The 23,777-nt window shown below is 43.4% G+C and overlaps 1 protein-coding gene across 1 annotated transcript in view; it reads left to right on the top strand.

The window, feature by feature from the left end:
- The window catches only part of LOC139583985 (pleckstrin homology domain-containing family G member 7-like), a 45,254-nt gene extending 21,536 nt beyond the window's left edge, over positions 1–23,718 (top strand). The window contains exons 9-17 of the mRNA XM_071415476.1: positions 1,254–1,355; positions 2,581–2,694; positions 5,519–5,693; positions 8,169–8,284; positions 9,787–9,874; positions 9,982–10,061; positions 10,147–10,300; positions 20,667–20,764; positions 21,657–23,718. Coding sequence (XP_071271577.1) covers positions 1,254–1,355; positions 2,581–2,694; positions 5,519–5,693; positions 8,169–8,284; positions 9,787–9,874; positions 9,982–10,061; positions 10,147–10,300; positions 20,667–20,764; positions 21,657–21,770 — 1,041 coding nt within the window. The 3' untranslated portion in view covers positions 21,771–23,718. The remainder of the gene's footprint in view (positions 1–1,253; positions 1,356–2,580; positions 2,695–5,518; positions 5,694–8,168; positions 8,285–9,786; positions 9,875–9,981; positions 10,062–10,146; positions 10,301–20,666; positions 20,765–21,656) is intronic.
- Positions 23,719–23,777: the final 59 nt, after the last annotated feature.

The raw sequence follows: 23,777 nt of genomic DNA, 5'->3' as shown, positions 1-23,777 counted from the left end.
GGCATGTTAAGAGTTTACAACATAATTAAAGCACAAACTATCATTATTGTGTCCTATTATATTATAGCTAGTGTTCTATTTAGTGCTGTCGCCATGCCAACACACTGGTCACCCTCTAACACTACCCAGATCAGATTAGAACTGGTCCTGTACGGGTGCAGTGGGTGGAGTCTTCCATGCAGAACGATAAGATGATAGGGCCATGGCATGCTACCATGGGGCAGTGAGGCAGTCACTAGTGTGTGGAAAGTAGTTATCCAGCTCCCGGAGGGATAACTGACCATGACAGTGAAGGGGTCAAAGGGGAATGTGCATTGTTTTGGTACTGGATCTTGGATGGGAGGTGGTTTACCACAAGCTATCCACATATCAAAATGTAATTCCTAAATAAATCACAAAATATTCCCCATCACAACATCAAATCTTCAACATCATCTTACTCTAGGCTATATGTTAAAAGGTTTTAGTTTTCCTAATATCACATCATCTGGTTATTTTACTGAAGAAAATAGAAAATAGAGAGCTGCAGGTGACTGAAGCGAGACATTGGAGGTTTAATTATCAGTCCTTGCCATCATGCCATCACACTCTGTAATTATTGGGACAGTAAAGCATTTTTTCTTCTTTTGGCTCTATATTTAAAAACCTTTTTTTGTTAAATCAATCCATGACTGAGGTTAAAGTGCAGACTTCAGCTTTCACAGAACCTTTTGTACATAGTCCCCCATTTTGGGGAGCAACTTTCTCACGCATCATTATTCACGATTCATTCAGGATTATCCGTAATCATAGTAGTATCCACATTAATATAGAAGTGTCAGAAACATACTCTATTCTTATTGACAATAAAGGTGACTCTAAAATTACACAATACATTATTTACCATTCATTTCTATTGGGCACAAAATAATCTGAAATACAAAGAAAACAAACAGCAAATGCATCCAACAAATTTGATGCAGTCTTTGTGTGCTATGAATATGGGACCAAAATACTTAACTTTTTACTACTTTAATACACATATAAGTGAATTTGTCCCAATACTTTTGTTCCTCTAAAATGGGGGCACTATCTATGTACAAAAAGTGTTGTAATTTCTAAACGATTCACCCGATATGGATGAAAATACCTGTTTGATCACAGTTTGATTTTAAATCCAAACTTCCGGAGTATAGAGCCAAAATAATAACTGTATATGACTACACAACAATAGTCATTATGTGGACTCTGTAATATGATGTGTTGTTCCCCAGGTGAGCTTTGGCTTCATCACCAGCCTGCTGCGTGTCATCAAGGAGTCCTGGGAGATCCCTGTGGCAGGAGGTGGGCCCAACCTGCTAAAGCTTCTCACTAAGGTAGGTACAGCTGACACATGCACGCACACTTACACTCTCTCTCTCTCTCTCTCTCAAATTCAAATTCAAATTCAAGCTGCTTTATTGGCATGAAAAACATTGTGTCAATATTGCCAAAGCAACAATGTATACAATATACATTGTAATACAATTAAAACAATGACAAATAATAATATAGAATGGCAGTAAATAATAATACAAAATTAAATATAAAAAATAGTAACAATAAAATGGTAACAGTCAATAGTCGAATGTAATGTATGGTGTAATGCACCACTACCACCACCACTATCATTAAACTGCTATCATTACCATTACCACCCATACCATTACTATTTGGAATGATAAACAACAATAATAATACTAATAACAATAACAGTAATAACAATAACAGTCATAATAAGTAAGTTACTGCTTACTATGCAGATGTTATTATTCAGTGTCCCTCAGGCTTGCAGCCAAATACATATTTGGCTGCAAGAGGAGCCATTGCTCCTTCGCCCATGAGTATTTTTAGTTTTTCCTCTGGGTTTAATAAGTTAAAATTTGGAATAAATGTAGTCATTTCTGTGAATAATGAATCTCTTGGTGAGGAATATTTATCACAGTAAAGGAGAAAGTGCATCTCTGTTTCTACCTCCCCTGTCGTGCAGTGACCACATACACGCTCCTCTTTGGGTAGCCATGTCTTTTTATCTCTCTCTCTCTCTCTCTCTCTCTCTCTCTCTCTCTCTCTCTCTCTCTCTCTCTCTCTCTCTCTCTCTCTCTCTCTCTCTCTCTCTCTCTCTCTCTCTCTCTCTCTCTCTCTCTCTCTCTCTCTCTCTCTCTCTCTCTCTCTCTCTCTCTCTCTCTCTCTCTCTCTCTCTCTCTCTCTCTCTCTCTCTCTCTCTCTCTCTCTCTCTCTCTCTCTCTCACACACACACACACACACACACACACACACACACACACACACTCAACAGCATCCTCACTTTTGATTAAATATTATAATAAATAAGTAAATAATTAGTACAGAAGTAATCAGGAGCCTCAATATTAGCCACATCATTGTTTGAAAATATGACATACACAAATATGATATAGTAGATGTACATCTCTTTATCTCCCTCCATGAAATGTACAATATGAATGCATATCTCAGTTGTTTTTCCTGTGGCCCAGCTTTCTGTGTCTCTCTCTATGCTAGCTAGATAACCACTACGTCTCTATCTCTATCTGTCGGCAGGCGTTCCGGGAGAGCATATGCCACTGTCTGCAGAAGTACTGCCTCAACTATTCCGCTGCACTATTTTATCTGGGCAGCCTGAAGAACAGAGAGGACTTTGGCTCCTACGTTAAGGTACACTCTACTGTACTGCTGGCCGGAGCCGCCGAGCGCTGCTTATTTTGAACTGTAAATCCGGGTTGGTTGAGGCAAGGTCGCCCTGTACTGGGGCTTGCTGACAATTTGGAACGTGACAATTTGACTTCTGCTATTGTGACTCTTTTTCTTTCTTTTTTACAATCCTTTTTTTTACTTTTTTACTCTCCGCTGAGAATGTTTCTTCCTCGACAACTTCACCTTCCCTCCTCCCCTCCCCCATTCCGCTGTTCTATCTAATATGCTCTCTATTTCACTCTTACACCCTAACCTGTCTCTTCTCTCTCTCTGTCTTATTTCCTCCCAAACTCTTACTCAATCGCTTTTTCTCTCAATATCAATATTTTTCTCAATATTGTCACACACACTTATCTACCTACTTACAGTACTGTACTCTCTCTCTCTCTCTCTGAACAGTAAACATTACACTATTCCAAAAGAATAAAGACATTTCAAATGTCATATTATGTCTATATACAGTGTTGTAACGATGTGCAAATAGTTAAAGTACAAAAGGGAAAATAAATAAACATAAATATGGGTTGTATTTACATTGGTGTTTGCTCTTCACTGGTTGCCCTTTTCTTGTGGCAACAGGTCACAAATCTTGCTGCTGTGATGGCACACTGGTATTTCACCCAATAGATATGGGAGTGTATCAAAGTTTGATTTGTTTTCAAATTCTTTGTGGGTCTGTGTAATCTGAGGGAAATATGTGTCTCTAATATGGTCATACATTGGGCAGGAGGTTAGGAAGTGCAGCTCAGTTTCCACCTCATTTTGTGGGCAGTGTGCACATAGCCTGTCTTCTCTTGAGAGCCAGGTCTGCCTACGGCGGCTTTTCTCAATAACAAGGCTATGCTCACTGAGTCTGTACATAGTCAAAGCTTTCCTTAAGTTTGGGTCAGTCACAGTGGTCAGGTATTCTGCCACTGTGTACTCTCTGTTTAGGGCCAAATAGCATTCTAGTTTGCTCAGTTTTTTTTGTAAATTCTTTACAATGTGTCAAGTAATTATCTTTTAGTTTTCTCATGATTTGGTTGGGTCTAATTGTGTTGCTGTCCTGGGGCTCTGTTTGTGTTTGTGAACAGAGCCACAGAACCAGCTTGCTTAGGGGGCTCTTCTCCAGGTTCCTTTCCCTGTAGGTGATGGCTTTGTTATCGAAGATTTGGGAATCGCTTCCTTTTAGGTGTTTGTAGAATTTAACGTCTCTTTTCTGGATTTTGATAATTAATGGGTATCGGCCTAATTCTGCTCTGCATGCGTTATTTGGTGTTTTACGTTGTACACGGAGGATATTTTTGCATAATTCTGCATGCAGTCTCAATTTGGTGTTTGTCTGATTTTTTGTTAATTCTTGGTTGGTTAGTGGACCCCAGACCTCACAACCATGAAGGGCTGATTCAAGTATTTTTTAGCCAGTTCCTAATTGGAATGTCAAATTTTATGTTCCTTTTGATGGCATAGAAGGCCCTTCTTCCCTTGTCTCGCAGATTGTTCATAGCTTTGTGGAAGTTACCTTTGGCGCTGATATTTAGGCCGAGGTATGTATAGTTTTTTGTGTGCTCTAGGGCAGGGTTTCCCAAACTCGGTCCTCGGGACCCCAAGGGGTGCACGTCTTGGTTTTTGCCCTTGCACTACACAGCTGATTCATATAATCAATTAATATTCAAGCTTTGATCATTTGAATCTACTGTGTAGTGTTAGGGCAAAAACATAAATGTGCAAATCTTGGGGTCCCAAGGACCGAGTTTGTGAAACAGGGTAACAGTGTCTAGATGGAATTTGAATTTGTGGTCCTGGCAACAGGACCTTTTTTCTAGGTGCTACTGTAGACCCTCCTTGGTTGGGGACAAAAGCACCAGATCATCAGCAAACAGTAGAAATTTGATTTCAGATTCTAGTAGGGTGAGGCCAGCTGCTGCAGACTGTTCTAGGGCCCTCACCAATTCGTTGATATATAGGTTGAAGAGTGTGGGGCTTAAGCTGCATCCCTGTCTCACCCCATGGCCCTGTGGAAATAAATGTTGTTGTTTTTTGCCAATTTTAACAACACACTTGTTGTTTGTGTACATGGATTTTATAATGCCATATGTTTTTCCCTCAACACTACTTTCCATATATTTTTTTATATCAGACCCTCATGCCAAATTGAGTCAAAAGCGTTTTTGAAATCATCAAAGTATGAGAAGACTTTGCCTTTGTTTTGGTTTGTTAGTTTGTCATTTAGGGTGTGCAGGGTGAATACGTGGTCTGTCGTACGGTAATTTGGTAAAAAGCCAATTTGACATTTGCTTAGTACATTGTTTTCACTGAGGAAATGTATGAGTCTGCTCTTAATGATAAAGCAGAGGATTTTCCCATGGTTGCTGTTGATGCATATCCCATGGTAGTTATTGGAGTCAAATTTGTCTCCACTTTTGTGGATTGGGGTGATCAGTCCTTGGTTCCAAATATTGTGGAAGATGCCAGAGTCAAGGATGATGTTAAAGAGTTTAAGTATAGCCAATTGGAATTTCTGGTCTGTATATTTTATCATTTCATTTAGGATACCATCAACACCACAGGCCTTTTTGGGTTGGAGGGTTTGTATTTTGTCCTGTAGTTCGTTCAACGTAATTGTAGAATCCAGTGGGTTCTGGGACTGTAGTCGTTAATAGTTGATTATAAGATTTTTATTTCATCATGTATATGTTTTTGCTGTTTGTTCTTTGTTATAGGGCCAAAAAGATTGGAGAGGTGGTTTATCGCTCTCTCACTCTCTCTATCACTCTTTCATGCTCTCTCTCTTTCTCTCCTCTAGTGGTGTGAGAGGAACCAGGAGTGCCGGAGGCTGCAGTTGCGTGACCTATTGGTGGCGCCGTTGCAGCGTCTGACCCGCTACCCCCTGCTGCTGAAGAACGTTGGGAAGAGGAGCCGGACCGAGGAGGAGGAGAGCGCCCTGCAGAGCGTGGTGGAGCAGGTGGACACCTCCATATGTGAGCATCCCCCTTCCTTCATCCACTTCACTGGAACACTGTATTGTAGAACCTCATATCACTACACAGGCTGCTGTATCCTATCTCCTATTTGCCTGGCCTTGAACAGATGCATCTAGCAAGGCTCTTTGATGTTATCAACACCATGCCTCGATAATGAAGGGGGCTGTGCTTTTATACTGGTTGGTTCTCCTCTGCGTCTCTCAAAGAGTTCTATTTTTCTATGTAGGAAACAGCATACCTGCCATTCAGGTTATCAGCTCATCGGGACTCTTGGGGATTTCCTGACAGTGCTGTGCTTTTGACAGTCACTTACACATTATTCCTGGCTTAAAGGGCGACTGCACTTCCTGATTTGGACTCGTTTTGAAGATTGCTCATTAAGAAATGCAAGCCGCCATTACTGAAGCCAAATGAGAGTTGTCTTGGGGGTGTGGTTTGATGTGGGTGTTATTTTTGCATATCGTGCAAAAAAAACAAAGCAGGTACTGTTGTTTTTCTCTCCTGAGTCACCATAGCCCCATAGCTCTTCCAAGCTGTCAAACTATCGTAAATAAAGCACAAGCTACATGCTGTTTACCAGTAGCCAAAATCACTAGCTAGCTAGCTAGGTTCCAACTCTGTGTTTGTCAATAAAGCTAGCAAGTAGTAGCTTGTAGGCACATTCAGCAGCCAGAACACAATTAGCTTATCAAGTCACTGGCGAGTGACAATATGTGTGCTTCTGTGCCAAAAAAAAACAAAAACATTTTCACTATTTATTACCAGAGTGTGCACCTTTCTAGCAGTGTTTTATAGGGAATCACGTTACAAAACAGGTTGCAGGGGGACACAAGATGCTCGCAAATGGGTTTTGGAATATTGACAAATTGCAGTCGGGATACCAGTGCGCTCTGATTGTCTCAATTCTCATTTTGCTCAAAAAAGTGGCAGACGCGTGATTGACACTATCAAACACATCAGCGTGTGGCCACTCCATTAAGGGCTTAGGTCCAAGGGTTATTTCAACATAAAATTGGTGACATGTTATCTTATGTAAACAAGTCTGAGGCGCTGAGTAATGGGCAGATCTGTCTCACTGTCTGGAGGTTCTGGCTGCTATGATTTGATAGAGCTCGCACAGCTGATAGAGCACAATCAGCACTGCTGATTCTCCCGTGTTAGTGGGCACTGTGTATCCATAGACAACTGTCCAGTAAGTAGTGACGAACTCACAAAACTCAGTTTTGGACGAGACTGACTTTATTACCAATTATCCTATTTATACTTTGTAGCCAATTTTGACACTATAATGAATGTTTCTAACTCATATCAGTGCTACATAGACTGTTTAAAACCAGAGAAGTTGGTTCTAAGGGTGTGGGGGGTGTTTAGAGGAAAAGGTGTGCACAACAATGGAGCATTATAGATCACACCCATGTTGCGACACACAGTGAACTGTTGTCATCGTTTAATGATATCTGTGTCAAGAACTTTGAGATGCAACATCAGAGATACTATTTCAAATTGATTTGTTTCATTGCCAATACCAGACAAATTGATAGTTCAATTAAAAATGCAGCTGAAAATGTTAAAGTAGAACTAATTTATTAAACTAATACGAAGTTACAAAAATAATATTAATTGAACCCGATGACAACGAAGTGACATCCTTGTTGAGGGGTCTGTGTGTTCTAAAGCCAGGGATAAGCCAGCCATAATTGATGTTCCTAACTAGTTTGTGCACTGCTCACAACAAAACATTTGAGGGCTAGATTCAATCAAATTGACATCCGCATAGTTTTGTTTTGGCGATGTCGGAGCTGGAACTGCTTTAAGCTTCGTGCACACCAACTGAGGTAAACTGTATGCATTCCAGTGGAAGTCCATTATTTTCAATGGGAGGCAATACGCACCGCTGTGACTCATCTGCCGGGCTAGGCTGGATTCTTCCAACTTGTACATTGCTTTGCCATGCATTATCAGAAAAGTAGATAAGGCACCGAAGGTGCGTGATTCTTTTTGTTGTGATGGGATGCATGGATTGCGATGATTACGTAAAATGTACCGTACTTCAATGTAATGATGCAGCCTGTGTGCACGCGGCATCAGAGCTGTAAAATCCACTAAGGTCTCTTTGCGTTACCTTATCACAGACACTGCCATTGGATGCAACGAAACCACACCCGACTATAATCCGACCAATCCTATGCAGCCGCATTAAAAGTTCAAAAACTTGAATTAGCCTATCAATCTATAAATCCCCCATCAAAATTAACATTTGAGAGTCATTATTCCTATGATCGATAGAGCCTACACTTTCTACCTCTATTTTGAATTTCTTATGCAGTAGGGATAATAACAGAAGAGCAGCCGCATACCAATACGTCAGTTCATACCACTCCAACACCGCCAAAACATCTCCTATGCTTTTTGACCAGGGTGATGATCTTGTCATTCACACACACTCCTCCCCCTCTGTGTGTGTGTGCGCAGGTGATCTGGAGGGGAAGGTGAAATGGCTGGACAACTACCAGAAGGTGAAACAGCTAAGAGATTCCTTGGTGTGGCTGCCAGTGTGGGAGAGAGACAAGCGGGCCTTCGTCCCTGAGGTAAGGCTGCTTTTACTATACTGGGAGAGTTGAGCTTTGAATACTAAACTTGGTTTGCACAAATACAGAATAGAACTTACTCAATTTACTTAATCATCTTGGTTCCTGGAGGAACATAGGGCCTGTTCTAAAGTTTTCCACTATTGTCAGTCTTGCCATGACAAGTGGATCTTCTTGAGTTCTGAATAGAATAGACCATATGGTTAACGTTTCTTACACAAGTCAGATACTACAATAACTTAGCTGTATCTTAAATCTGAGATCATAGCACTGATGTAAAGGAAAGAGAAAGCTGTCTAAAGCTTCTTAGTGGGGGTTTTTCAGACAAGGATCAAGTGATACCTAACATCAGGATCCGCAAAGCTAGACAGACACACAGATAAGATATTACAGTGTGATATTTAAGTGAAAATGCCTGAGAAGCCGGTGTTTGGAGGATGTATTGAAACGGGTGTTGTTAGGCCCAAGACCAAGTCAAGGGCCGGCAAATCGTACCAATATATCCTCCAAACACTGGCTTCTCGGGCATTATCACTTTTATACAACGGGTTACCAACATATTCAAATAATGATTGACATATTTTCATTAAAAACGTTATTGTGATGAATTTGTTCATACTATTTCATCCTTCCACAAGATATAGATCCAAAACAAATCTAGGGTTGCTACCCAAGCCATCTGCTCGTTCGTTCTATTGGTTCGGTTGCCAGAGACGCGACCCAGTCGATCAGTCTTTTTGTTCTGAATCTATGGATGTCGTTTGTTCTAAATGTTCCATTGCCATACTGGCTGGCAACGTTCGTATCCCTTGCTTTCTAGCTAGCCAACTACGGCTAACTTACAGTCATGTCAAAAAGCCAGAATAACAGCAAAGTAGCTGCATTTGCTTAAGCTGTTTTCTAGTGAGATTTATTTGGATACATCCATAACAATAAGCTAATGAGGCACAATTTTGCCTGGCATGTGCTTTCTCATCAATACACTGTTGTTCAGAGGAGCTAGCCAACAATATAGCTAACACAATCACTTCAAACTGAAGCTGTAAAAACTGCAAACTGTCTCATTCCAACACGTTCATTACTATGGGACAGCTGGAGATCAAATTTGAATCTTGAAACAATGTTGCAAATGTCGGAGAGACAGACGGCAAGGTTTATACAAATCTCTGTTGTTGAAAACTAAATGTTAGTCTCAAAGAAATGTGAGATAATGTCTTGATGCTTTTTTATAGTGGAGATCAAGTATATAAGTTGCCTGGCTGGGCTGATGAGACAGTGGATTGCGCATTCAGATGGAACAGAGTAAATAGGCATTTTAAAGTCATAGATTTACCCGGTGGTAACTTGTGGAATAGATACAGGCTGGAATGCGCTTTTAACCAATCAGCATTCAGGATTAGACCCACCGTTGTATACACTGACACCACATACAGTATGAACTTATAAGAACGCAAACAAATTTACCACAACATAACCTCAGCCCTTCATTTGGCTACAAACAGAATCTGAAGCATCTCCTAAAGTCCGTCTCCCTCGAAAACCTCATCTCTCATCGGAGCCTGCTGCACAAGGGAAAACTAGTGCTTACAGGTCAGTGACATACATAGTAATTAGACAAGACTAATTAAAATTAAAACTACTGTAGTTCTACATGTTTTTGCATATTTTAGCCATGTCATCTCTACATGTGATTCTAGAGAACGGCAAGCTGCAGAATGTGTACCTGTTTCTGTTTGACGAGCTCCTCCTCATCACCAAGATCAAGAGGAACAAAAAGGTGCTACCAATATCTGATTTGTTGCATATACTTATACTCCTTATTTCCTTACTTACTTCCGAATTCTCTCTTTCTCCCTCTCCAGAAGTCCACAGGTCCTGAACAGAGTCCCCACCGTCCACCTCAGAACCAGGAGTTGGACCAGTTGCTGAAGGAGGGCTGTACCTTCACCGTCCTGGATCAGCCCGTCTCGCTGGACCGCCTCCAGCTCAAGAACATAGACCAACTCAACGCAGCAGGTAGGGAAGGATCAACACCTCAATGATACAGTGTCTTCGGGAAAGTATTCAGACCCCTTGACTTTTTCTACATTTTGCCAGGTTACAGCCTTATTCTAAAATTGATTAAATCGTTTATATCAATCTACACAAAATACCCCATAATGACAAAGCAAAAACAGGTTTTTAGAAATGTTTGCTAATTTAACAAATATATATATAAATAAATTAAAATAAAATAAAAAAATGGGCCTCCCGAGTGGCGCAGTGGTCTAAGGCACAGACGACTGTGCCTAGCTGTGCCACTAGAGATCTTGGTTCGAGTCCAGGCTCTGTCGCAGCCGGCCGCGACTGGGAGACCCATGGGGCGGCGCACAATTGGCCCAGCATCGTCCGAGTTAGGGGAGGGTTTGGCCGGCAGGGATGTTCTTGTACCATCGCGCTTTAGTGACTCCTGTGGCAGGACGGGCACAGTGCACGCTGACACGGTCGCCAGGTGTACGGTGTTTCCTCCTACACATTGGTGCGGCTGGCTTCCGGGTTAAGCTGGCATTGTGTCAAGAAGCAGTGCGGCTCAGCTGGGTTGTGTTTCAGAGGACGCACGGCTCTCGACCTTCGCCTCTCCCGAGTCCGTACGGGAGTTGCAGCGATGGGACAAGACTCTTTGCTCCATTCATCTTTGCCTCGATCCCGACTAGTCTCCCAGTCCCTGGGAAAAACATCCCCACAGCATGATTCTGCCACTACCGTGCTTTACCATAGGGATGGTATGGTAAAAAAAAAAATCAAAAGAAAACTGCAAACTGAATAGGAGACCAAACAAGCAGCAAACAAAGAAGAAAGGCTTTTGAAAAAGTAACAATTTTTCATAAAATTATACCGTTTTCTTAGCTAGCTAAGTTGTTTACCTGTTGCTAGGCAGTTGCTAGGGACATTCCTGAAAGAAGCTAGCTAGCTAACAAGGAGTGTCTAGTTGGCAGAAGAGAAGAAGGGACAAAGAAGGGACAAAGTGGGACAAAATAAGGACAGAAGAAAAGGGAAAGGGGACATTAAGGTGAAGCAGTCCTCTAAAGACACAAAAGACAATAATACAAGAAACAACACTTCTATTGCCTCTCCCTCTACGATACGCACTTCCGGTTTGGTTTGGAGCGAGTAGTTGCATTCCGCTTTGCTCCACAGGTAGTATTACAGGTAGTATTACATTTCATTTCATTACAGTACAACAGTTTGATTTGTTTGATCTTAGCTGGCTACATAGCCGTCTTTGTATCCAAGATAATTGTGTAGTCTAGAGTAATTGTCGAGGTTACCTAGCCAGTTAGAGGTTACCTAGCCAGCTACACTTTCAAACAAAGTCAACAACGCAGCCACTGCTAGCTAGCCTATTTCACCAGCCAGCAGTACTATATCATTTTAGTCAATAAGATTTTTTGCAACGTAAGCTTAACTTTCTGAACATTCGAGACGTGTAGTCCACTTGTCATTCCAATCTCCTTTGCATTAGCGTAGCCTCTTCTGTAGCCTGTCAACTATGTGTCTGTCTATCCCTGTTCTCTCCTCTCTGCACAGACCATACAAACGCTTCACACCGCGTGGCCGCTGCTACTCTAACCTGGTGGTCCCAGCGCGCACGACCCACGTGGAGTTCCAGGTCTCAGGCAGCCTCTGGAACTGCCGATCTGCGGCCAACAAGGCAGAGTTCATCTCAGCCTATGCTTCCCTCCAGTCCCTCGACTTCTTGGCACTGACGGAAACATGGATTACCACTGATAACACTGCTACTCCTACTGCTCTCTCCTCGTCTGCCCACGTGTTCTCGCACACCCCGAGAGCTTCTGGTCAGCGGGGTGGTGGCACTGGGATCCTCATCTCTCCCAAGTGGACATTCTCTCTTTCTCCCCTGACCCATCTGTCTATCGCCTCCTTTGAATTCCATGCTGTCACAGTTACCAGCCCTTTCAAGCTTAACATCCTTATCATTTATCGCCCTCCAGGTGCCCTTGGAGAGTTCATCAATGAGCTTGACGCCCTGATAAGTTCCTTTCCTGAGGATGGCTCACCTCTCACAGTTCTGGGTGACTTTAACCTCCCCACGTCTACCTTTGACTCATTCCTCTCTGCCTCCTTCTTTCCACTCCTCTCCTCTTTTGACCTCACCCTCTCACCTTCCCCCCCTACTCACAAGGCAGGCAATACACTTGACCTCATCTTTACTAGATGCTGTTCTTCCACTAATCTCATTGCAACTCCCCTCCAAGTCTCCGACCACTACCTTGTATCCTTTTCCCTCTCGCTCTCATCCAACACTTCCCACACTGCCCCTACTCGGATGGTATCGCGCCGTCCCAACCTTCGCTCTCTCTCCCCCGCTACTCTCTCCTCTTCCATCCTATCATCTCTTCCCTCTGCTCAAACCTTCTCCAACCTATCTCCTGATTCTGCCTCCTCAACCCTCCTCTCCTCCCTTTCTGCATCCTTTGACTCTCTATGTCCCCTATCCTCCAGGCCGGCTCGGTCCTCCCCTCCTGCTCCGTGGCTCGACGACTCATTGCGAGCTCACAGAACAGGGCTCCGGGCAGCCGAGCGGAAATGGAGGAAAACTCGCCTCCCTGCGGACCTGGCATCCTTTCACTCCCTCCTCTCTACATTCTCCTCTTCTGTCTCTGCTGCTAAAGCCAATTTCTACCACTCTAAATTCCAAGCATCTGCCTCTAACCCTAGGAAGCTCTTTGCCACCTTCTCCTCCCTCCTGAATCCTCCTCCCCCTCCTCCCCCCTCCTCCCTCTCTGCTGATGACTTCGTCAACCATTTTGAAAAGAAGGTCGACGACATCCGATCCTCGTTTGCTAAGTCAAACGACACCGCTGGTTCTGCTCACACTGCCCTACCCTGTGCTTTGACCTCTTTCTCCCCTCTCTCTCCAGATGAAATCTCGCGTCTTGTGACGGCCGGCCGCCCAACAACCTGCCCGCTTGACCCTATCCCCTCCTCTCTTCTCCAGACCATTTCCGGAGACCTTCTCCCTTACCTCACCTCGCTCATCAACTCATCCTTGACCGCTGGCTACGTCCCTTCCGTCTTCAAGAGAGCGAGAGTTGCACCCCTTCTGAAAAAACCTACACTCGATCCCTCCGATGTCAACAACTACAGACCAGTATCCCTTCTTTCTTTTCTCTCCAAAACTCTTGAACGTGCCGTCCTTGGCCAGCTCTCCTGCTATCTCTCTCAGAATGACCTTCTTGATCCAAATCAGTCAGGTTTCAAGACTAGTCATTCAACTGAGACTGCTCTTCTCTGTGTCACGGAGGCGCTCCGCACTGCTAAAGCTAACTCTCTCTCCTCTGCTCTCATCCTTCTAGACCTATCGGCTGCCTTTGATACTGTGAACCATCAGATCCTCCTCTCCACCCTCTCCGAGCTGGGCATCTCCGGCGCGGCCCACGCTTGGATTGCGTCCTACCTGACAGGTCGCTCCTACCAGGTGGCGTGGCGAGAATCTGTCTCCGCACCATGTGCTCTCACCACTGGTGTCCCCCAGGGCTCTGTTCTAGGCCCTCTCCTATTCTCGCTATACACCAAGTCACTTGGCTCTGTCATATCCTCACATGGTCTCTCCTATCATTGCTATGCAGACGACACACAATTAATCTTCTCCTTTCCCCCCTCTGATAACCAGGTGGTGAATCGCATCTCTGCATGTCTGGCAGACATATCAGTGTGGATGACGGATCACCACCTCAAGCTGAACCTCGGCAAGACGGAGCTGCTCTTCCTCCCGGGGAAGGACTGCCCGTTCCATGATCTCGCCATCACGGTTGACAACTCCATTGTGTCCTCCTCCCAGAGTGCTAAGAACCTTGGCGTGATCCTGGACAACACCCTGTCGTTCTCAACTAACATCAAGGCGGTGACCCGTTCCTGTAGGTTCATGCTCTACAACATTCGCAGAGTACGACCCTGCCTCACGCAGGAAGCGGCGCAGGTCCTAATCCAGGCACTTGTCATCTCCCGTCTGGATTACTGCAACTCGCTGTTGGCTGGGCTCCCTGCCTGTGCCATTAAACCCCTACAACTCATCCAGAACGCCGCAGCCCGTCTGGTGTTCAACTTTCCCAAGTTCTCTCACGTCACCCCGCTCCTCCGCTCTCTCCACTGGCTTCCAGTTGAAGCTCGCATCCGCTACAAGACCATGGTGCTTGCCTACGGAGCTGTGAGGGGAACGGCACCTCCGTACCTTCAGGCTCTGATCAGGCCCTACACCCAAACAAGGGCACTGCGTTCATCCACCTCTGGCCTGCTCGCCTCCCTACCTCTGAGGAAGTACAGTTCCCGCTCAGCCCAGTCAAAACTGTTCGCTGCTCTGGCACCCCAATGGTGGAACAAACTCCCTCACGACGCCAGGTCAGCGGAGTCAATCACCACCTTCCGGAGACACCTGAAACCCCACCTCTTTAAGGAATACCTAGGATAGGATAAAGTAATCCTTCTAACCCCCCCCCCCTTAAAAGAGTTAGATGCACTATTGTAAAGTGGTTGTTCCACTGGATATCATAAGGTGAATGCACCAATTTGTAAGTCGCTCTGGATAAGAGCGTCTGCTAAATGACTTAAATGTAAATGTAAAATGGATGGTACCAGATTTCCTCCAGAGGGGATGCTTGGCATTCAGGCCAGAGGGTTCAATTTTGGTTTCATCAGACAAGAAAATATTTTTTCTCATGGTCTGAGAGTCTTTAGGTGCCTTTTACTGAGGAGTGGCTTCTGTCTGGCCACAATGTTTACATTTTTTATTTAATCTTTATTTAACTAGGCAAGTCAGTTAACAAATTCTTATTTACAATGTTGGCCTACCACGGCCAAACCCTAACCCGGACGATGCTGGGCCAATTGTGCGCCGCCCTATGGGACTCCCAATCACGGCCGGTTTTGATACAGCCTGGAATCGAACCAGGGTCTGTAGTGATGCCTCTAGCACTGAGATGCAGTGCCTTAGACAGCTGCGCCACTTGGGAGACCTGATTGGTGGAGTGCTGCATAGAAGGTTGTCCTTCTGGAAGGTTCTCCCATCTCCACAGAGGAACTCTAGAGCTCTGTCGGGTGATCATCGGGTTTTTGGTCACCTTCCTGACCAAGGCCCTTCTCCCCCGATTGCTCAGTTTGGCTGGGCGGCTAGCTCTAGGAAGAGTCTTGGTCGTTCCAAACTTCTTCCATTTAAGAATGATGGAGGCAACTGTGTTCTTGGGGGCCTTCAATGCTGCAGAAATGTTTTGGTACCCTTCCCCAGATCTATGCCTTGACACAATCCTGTCTCTGAGCTCTACGGACAATTCCTTTGACCTCATGGCTTGGTTTTTGCTCTGACATGCACTGTCAACTGTGGGACCTTATATAGACAGGTGTGTGCCTTTCCAAATTATGCCGAATCAATTGAATTTACCACAGTTGGACTCCAATCAAGTTGTAGAAACATCTCAAAGATGATCAATGGAAACAGGATGCACCTGAGCTCAATTTGATTCTCATAGCAAAGGATCTGAATACTTATGTAAATAAGGTATTTCTGTTTTTCATTATGAGGTATTGTGTGTAGACTGCTGAGATTATTTAATCAATTTTTGAATAAAGCTGTAACGTAACAAAATGCGGAAAAAGTCAAGGGGTCTGAATACTTTCCGAAGGCACTGTATAGGAGTTAAAAAAGGCCAGCAGTCACTTATATAGCTACCACAGTTTTTTTTTAAGGCAACCTGTCCTAGTAGCACACACAAACATCTCAGCTTTTGTCTACCTTAGTGTGTGTTTCAAATCAAACTTTATTGGTCATATTCACAGGATACAGCGGGGTGAAAGCAGTAAAATGTAATGCTTAATCTCCTCTCAACTGTGTGTGTGTACAAAATAATCAACAACCTTATAACAGGATCTCATTTTTCCCAGCGTCTCATCACTGATTAAAACATTGATTTTCAACAGACATATTAAACATCTACTAATCCATTACATTTAGGCTAGGGATTCCCACACCCTTTGTCACTTGTTTCACACCTCTTGCTTTACTTACTGATAAAATACTGATTCGATATCAATAATCAAACCTATGATAAAAATATATTGTGCAATCAACGATCATAGTCTGCTGCTGGAAAAACGGATTTGGTATGGCTTTACACCCCTTGCTATATTGTGGATAAAGAGTTACCTGCCTAACAGAACACAGAGGGTGTTCTTTAATGGAAGCCTCTCCAACATAATCCAGGTAGAATCAGGAATTCCCCAGGGTAGCTGTCTAGGCCCCCTACTTATTTCAATCTTTAGTAACGACATGCCACTGACCTTGAGTAAAGCCAGTGTGTCTATGTATGCGGATGACTCAACACTATACACGTCAGCTACTACAGCGACTGAAATGATTACAACACTTAACAAAGAGCTGAAGTTTGTTTCAGAGAGGGTGGCAAGGAATAAGTTATTTCCAATGCTAAAAGCATTGTATTTGGGACAAATCATTCACTAAACTCTAAACCTCAACTAAATATTTTAATAAATAATGTGGAAATTGAGCAAATTGAGGTGACTAAACTGCTTGGAGTAACCCTGGATTGTAAACTGTCATGGTCAAAACATATTGATAGAACAGTAGCTACGATGGGGAGAAGTCTGTCCATAATAAAGCGGTGCTCTACCTTCTTAACAGCACTATCAACAAGGTTGGTCCTACAGGCCCCAGGTTTGTCGCGCCTGGACTACTGTTCAGTCGTGTGGCCAGGTGCCACAAAAAAGCGACTTAGGAAAATTGCAATTGGCTCAGAACAGGGCAGCACAGCTGGCCCTTTGATGTACAAAGAGAGCTAACATCAGTAATATGCATGTCAATCTCTCCTGGCTCAAAGTGGAGGAGAGATTGACTTCATCACTACTTATGAGAGGTATTGACATGTTGAATGCACCAAGCTGTTGGTTTGAACTACGGTGCACAGCTTGGATACCCATGCATACCCCACAAGACATGCCACAAGAGGTCTCTTCACAGTTCCCAGGTCCAGAACAGACTATGGGAGGCGCACAGTACTACATAAAGCCATGACGACATGGAACTCTATTCCACATCAAGTAACTGATGCAAGCAGTAAAATGTGATCTAAGTAACAGATAAAAATACACCTTATAGAACAGCATGGACTGTGAAGGAACACAAACATAGGCATAGACACATGCATACACACACGATAACATATGCACTATGCACACACGTAGGGTTGCAAAGGGTCGGAAACTTTCCGGTAAATTTCCAGCATTTTCCCAGAAATTTTCCATGGGAAGTTAAGCCCTGGAATTTGGGGAATTTTACTTAAATTCATCAAAAAGTTATCTTATAACACTGAACCTTTTTTGTGGGATATACATAAGGCACACGACTACACTGTCTGAGCCAAGGACTACATGCTTTCTGGTAAGTTTTGATTACAATACTGGGTGGGGTGGATATATTTTATATAACATACATGATTTTTTGTTAACTAGTAAATAGTAGCCTACAGCAGAGTGTTTAAATAATTTCTAACTTGTTAACAATTTCTGCTAGTTAGTTTTTGCTACCGTGTTGGTTTTAGCTTGCTAACTGAGGAGTGTTAATTCACCTGTTTCCATACATGTTTCATTTTAAAACATTTATCTTACAAAGGAGTTGTTTAATCTAACTGCTTAACTATTTATCTGTACATGGAATTGTATTTGTGTTTTTTTTACTCATTTTTTCCTAATCTTTACAGGAAAATGTCATGGGCACTATCTGATGTGTGGAGACATTTCACTGCAACTAATGTAGAAGGAAAAGCTGTGTACATTTGCAAATACTGTGCCAAATCATATGTGAAGAATGCAAGAAAGGTGCAGAATCATCTGGCCAAGTGCATAAAGTTCCCTCAGCGCTCACAACAAGAAACCTCTGACAAAAGTCCCTCTACTTCTATTCGAGGTGAAAAGGATTAATCAGACACTTTATCGATAGCAACAGCTCATGGTCCTCCTGGAACCATTTGTTTTTTTGACTCAATGGAGGAACGTAGTCAGAGAAATGCTGATGAATTTCTTGCTCGAGCTGTGTATGCAACTGGTTCACCTCTGATGATCACAGCAATGTGTATTAGAAGAGATTTCTGAATGTTCTTCGCCCAGCATACACCCCTCCAACCAGACATGCTTTATCTACTCATTTGCTGGATGCAGAGTTCAAGTGAAGGTCAAGCAAATCATAGAGAAAGCAGACTGTATTGCAATCATCTCTGATGGGTGGTCGAATGTTTGGGGGCAAGGAATATTTAACTACATCATCTCCACCCCCCCCAACCAGTATTCTACAAGAGCACAGACACAAGGGACAACAGACACACCGGTCTCTACATTGAAGATGAGCTGAAGGCAGTCATCAATGACCTTGGACCACAGAAGGTATAGGTATTTGCACTGGTGACAGACAATTCTGCGAACATGATGGTTGCTTGGTATAAAGTGGAGGAGTCCAACCCTCACATCACACCCATTGGCTGTGCTGCTCATGCATTGAATCTGCTCCTCAAGGACATCATGCCACTGAAAACAATGGATACACTCTACAAGAGAGCCAAAGAAATGGTTAGGTATGTGAAAGGTCATCAAGTTATAGCCACAATCTACCATACCAAGCAAAGTGAGAAGAATAAGAGTACCACATTGAAGCTGCCCAGCAACACTCGTTGGGGTGGTGTTGTCATCATGTTTGACAGTCTCCTGGAGGGGAAGGAGTCTCTCTGCTGATATGGACAGCCCCATCAATATGATCCCCCTGGAGGATGTATTTTGGGAGAGATTGGTAAGCAGCCTGAAACCTATAGCAGTAGCCATTGCACAGATTGAGGGAGACAATGCCATCCTGTCTGATGTTCAGACTCTGCTTGCAGATGTAAGAGAAGAAATCCGTACTGCCCACTTCACCGTTGCTCCAAGCAGAGGAAACTACAGTTCTGAAATACATCAAAAGGCGTGAAGACTTTTGCCTGAAGCCCATACACGCCGCAGTGTACATTTTGGACCCCAAGTATGCTGGCAAGAGCATCCTTTCTGGTGCAGAGATCAACAAGGCCTATGGTGTCATCACAACCGTGTCTCGCCACCTTGGTCTGGAGGAGGGCAAGGTTCTTGGCAGTCTGGCGAAGTACACTTCCAAGCAAGGGCTTTGGAATGGAGATGCAATATGGCAGTCATGCCAACATATCTCATCAGCCACCTGGTGGTAGGGACTTTGTGGGTCTGAGGCTCTTTCCCCTGTTGCCGCCATCATCCTCCAAATCTCACCAACATCAGCCGCCTCAGAGCGCAACTGGTCCTTGTTTAGGAATACACACCCCAAAGCATGCAACAGGCTGACTAATACAAGGGTTGAAAAATTGGTGGCCATCCGGGCAAATTTGAGGCGTTTTGAGCCTGACAATGAAAGTGACAGTGAAGATGAGGCCTCAGAGTCTAATGTTCAAGAGGTGGACATTGAGGAGGTCCAGGGAGAAGACATGGAAGCCTGAGAGGAAGACAACCAAAGCTTTAGTTTCTAGACTATAATTTTACAGATGTATGTTGAAAACATTTTTGGGAGATGCGATGGATCATTGGGGATCATTCAATATTCCCTTTTGTTGTTCAGTGAAATCACCCCATGTGAAGAGTCAACTCATTTAATTAAAGTTCAAATTGTAACAATTTTTTTCTATTGGAAGGATTTAATCAATTGCAATTATGTCTACTTGGGTAAAATGGTAAAATGTTGTTTCTGTCTCCATATGATATGGTAAATATATCCAATGCAAAAAACATCTACATTTAAAAAATGGTATTAATATTAATTTGCATATATTCCCGTTAATTCCCACGGAAAGTTTCCACCTCTGAATATTCCCCAAAATGTGCAACACTACACACACGTACACATGGATTTTGTATTGTAGACATGTGGTAGTGGTGGAGTAGGGGCCTGAGGGCACACAGTGTGTTGTGAAATCTGTGAATGTATTATGTTTTTAAAATTGTATAACTGCCTTAATTTTGCTGGACCCCAGGTAAAGTAGGCAGCAGCTAATGGGGATCCATAATAATTACAGATCGAAACAGCAGATTAGTAATCTGTATTTGATTACAGTCTCGAGTTGTTTGTTCAGTACTTTCTGTACTACTGTGTCGTTAATGAATACAAACCAGTTCTCGTTTATGAACAAAACGGAAGCAAATGGGCCAAAACAGGAAGGGACCGACTGAGCTTATCCAACAACAAATGCTTGTTTTCATTTTCTGTTGCAATTTTTTTTTGCTACGTTTTCAACGGTGTGCACTAAAGAATATTTCATCCTTCTCTTCTCAGCGTCAGGGCTGCCCCAATCCTTCATCATCATGCACCAGAACCGCTACCAGCAGTGTATCGCTGCCTTCATCCTACAAGCTCCGACCGAGGCCGTCAAGGTACAATAAGAGCAGTCTGACTTGACATTAAACACACTGTGCGTGTTGCAGAACAAACAAAAACACTGTATGGACAGCAGTGTTTTTACAGTGAGAATTGGATTGCATACCATTTTCTTGTTCATGTGTAGCTGGGTGCTTATAATTGTACCATGGTGACTGGCAACATTCCGTTGGCATAACAATAGCCTGCTAACATCGCAGGGCATCACATAACATGATATACCACATAACAGTGGTATCTTATGTAAGGCATGGATCTATCAATAGCAGGAAACTCCCATCTCAATATTCTCATAGCAGAGTCAAAGTTTATACATTTTTAATTGCTATTCCCCCAGAAATCAAGTGACTCACTGCAGCTAGTGTTGAGTCATCATTAGACTACACTAGCAGAGAAGTAACTTTTTTTCCCACTGTCCTGATCGTTTATTCCAATACTGTTGGAGTCACCTTGCTCTCTGATACGTCTAGGTTAGGTGGAATTTCCTTCATTAATAGGCATGAGTTAGCAGAGTATTGTCATGGTACCCTGAATGTGTCAAGTTAAGTTAATTTAAAGTGCATTTTACAAACATCACAACACACTTTACATGATTAAAAGGGAAGTACAAAACAATGTAGAAAGAAAGGGGAACAATAACAACAATTATATAACCCCCACATTCTGAAATTGCATTTTGGCCCACCGTTTTATCATTGGAATGTGATCCAAAACAATGCGACAATGTGCTTTAGGACCATGCAGACTACTCCGAGCGGTCGGGTAGGCTGTTTGGAGTGTTTATCGGATAAAAAATAAGTTGTCCCCCCACTTCTAGAACCAAATTTGCGCCCCTGATAAAAACCAACAATATCAACCATAACAATACAAATGTGTGTGTGTTTTCAGAGGGTGTGGATGTCGGAGATAGAGGGTGCTGTGGCGACGCTGCTGAGACTGGATTCCCAGCAGCCTCCCCGGGTGAAGAGCTCCTCACTGTGGCTAGAGTCCTCCCAGATTTGAGCAGTCCCACTTTCACTACTAGAACAGAGGACCACAAACACCACTTCTGGACAGCTACTGGTGCCTGACCCCCACTATATGTCCTGAACCATAGGTGGCTCTGATATTTTATTTTAACACTGTCCTTTCCAGCAGTTCCAGAAACTAGGTGGACGGTGGATGCGTGACCAGGCCAGCCCAGTACAACTTGGCTCAGTAGTGTGAAAGGGATGTGCAGGCTATTAGTACTGACCAGCACAAATACACTTCATTGAGCTTTTAAACTAGCTACTGGCTAGTTGTTGAGACCCTTGATTAGTTGAATCAGGTGTATTAGTTGGTGCTGGAACAAACACCTCTACACATGATGGATCTCTCCAGTACCAGGGTTGGTGAACACTGCACTAGACTCTGGCTAAAACAAGGATTACTATAACTGTATCATGCACTGTGGTCCCTCATAACACCTTGTAAAATACTAGCAGGATAACTTTTGTAAAATTAATGTTTGCTTTGAAAGTGTATTGCGGTACCATAATAGATTACAATACAATTTTGAAAATGAGAAGATGACTGTTCTGCGTTGCTGATGTGTGCTCAGAACACATGTACACATTCACTTCAACTGTGGAAATGTGTCTGTGGCGAACAGTACAACATATACAGTCATAACATCACAATAAGACTACAACTGACATACAGTGGGGAGAACAAGTATTTGATAACCTGCAAAATCGTCAGCGTTTCCTACTTACAAAGCATGTAGAGGTCTGTCATTTTTATCATAGGTACACTTCAACTGTGAGAGACGGAATCTAAAACAAAAATCCAGAAAATCACATTGTATGATTTTTAAGTAATTAATTTGCATTTTATTGCATGACATAAGTATTTGATACATCAGAAAAGCAGAACTTAATATTTGGTACAGAAACCTTTGTTTGCAATTACAGAGATCATACGTTTCCTGTAGTTCTTGACCAGGTTTACACACACTGCAGCAGGGATTTTGGCCCACATGCTGGAAGACCCAGCCACGACCCATCTTCAATGTTCTTACTGAGGGAAGGAGGTTGTTGGCCAAGATCTCGCGATACATGGCCCCATCCATCCTCCCCTCAATACGGTGCAGTCGTCCTGTCCCCTTTGCAGAAAAGCATGCCCAAAGAATGATGTTTCCACCTCCATGCTTCACGGTTGGGATGGTGTTCTTGGGGTTGTACTCATCCTTCTTCTTCCTCCAAACACGGCGAGTGGAGTTTAGACCAAAAAGCTCTATTTTTGTCTCATCAGACCACATTACCTTCTCCCATTCCTCCTCTGGATCATCCAGATGGTCATTGGCAAACTTCAGACGGGCCTGGACATGCGCTGGCTTGAGCAGGGGGACCTTGCGTGCGCTGCAGGATTTTAATCCATGACGGCGTAGTGTGTTATTAATGGTTTTCTTTGAGACTGTGGTCCCAGCTCTCTTCAGGTCATTGACCAGGTCCTGCCGTGTAGTTCTGGGCTGATCCCTCACCTTCCTCATGATCATTGATGCCCCACGAGGTGAGATCTTGCATGGAGTCCCAGACCGAGGGTGATTGACCGTCATCTTCAACTTCTTCCATTTTCCAATAAATGCACCAACAGTTGTTGCCTTCTCACCAAGCTGCTTGCCTATTGTCCTGTAGCCCATCCTAACCTTGTGCAGGTCTACAATTTTATCACTGATGTCCTTACACAGCTCTCTGGTCTTGGCCATTGTGGAGAGGTTGGAGTCTGTTTGATTGAGTGTGTGGACAGGTGTCTTTTATACAGGTAACGAGTTCAAACAGGTGCAGTTAATACAGGTAATGAGTGGAGAACAGGAGGGCTTCTTAAAGAAAAACTAACAGGTCTGTGAGAGCCGGAATTCTTACTGGTTGGTAGGTGATCAAATACTTATGTCATGCAATAAAATGCAAATTAATTACTTAAAAATCATACAATGTGATTTTGTTTTAGATTCCGTCTCTCACAGTTGAAGTGTACCTATGATAAAAA

This window comes from Salvelinus alpinus, chromosome 9, assembly GCF_045679555.1.
Source record: "Salvelinus alpinus chromosome 9, SLU_Salpinus.1, whole genome shotgun sequence".
Taxonomy (NCBI): Eukaryota; Metazoa; Chordata; class Actinopteri; order Salmoniformes; family Salmonidae; genus Salvelinus; species Salvelinus alpinus.
The sequence above is the reverse complement of the archived record's forward strand: the minus strand, read 5'-3'. Positions and strand labels throughout refer to the sequence as shown.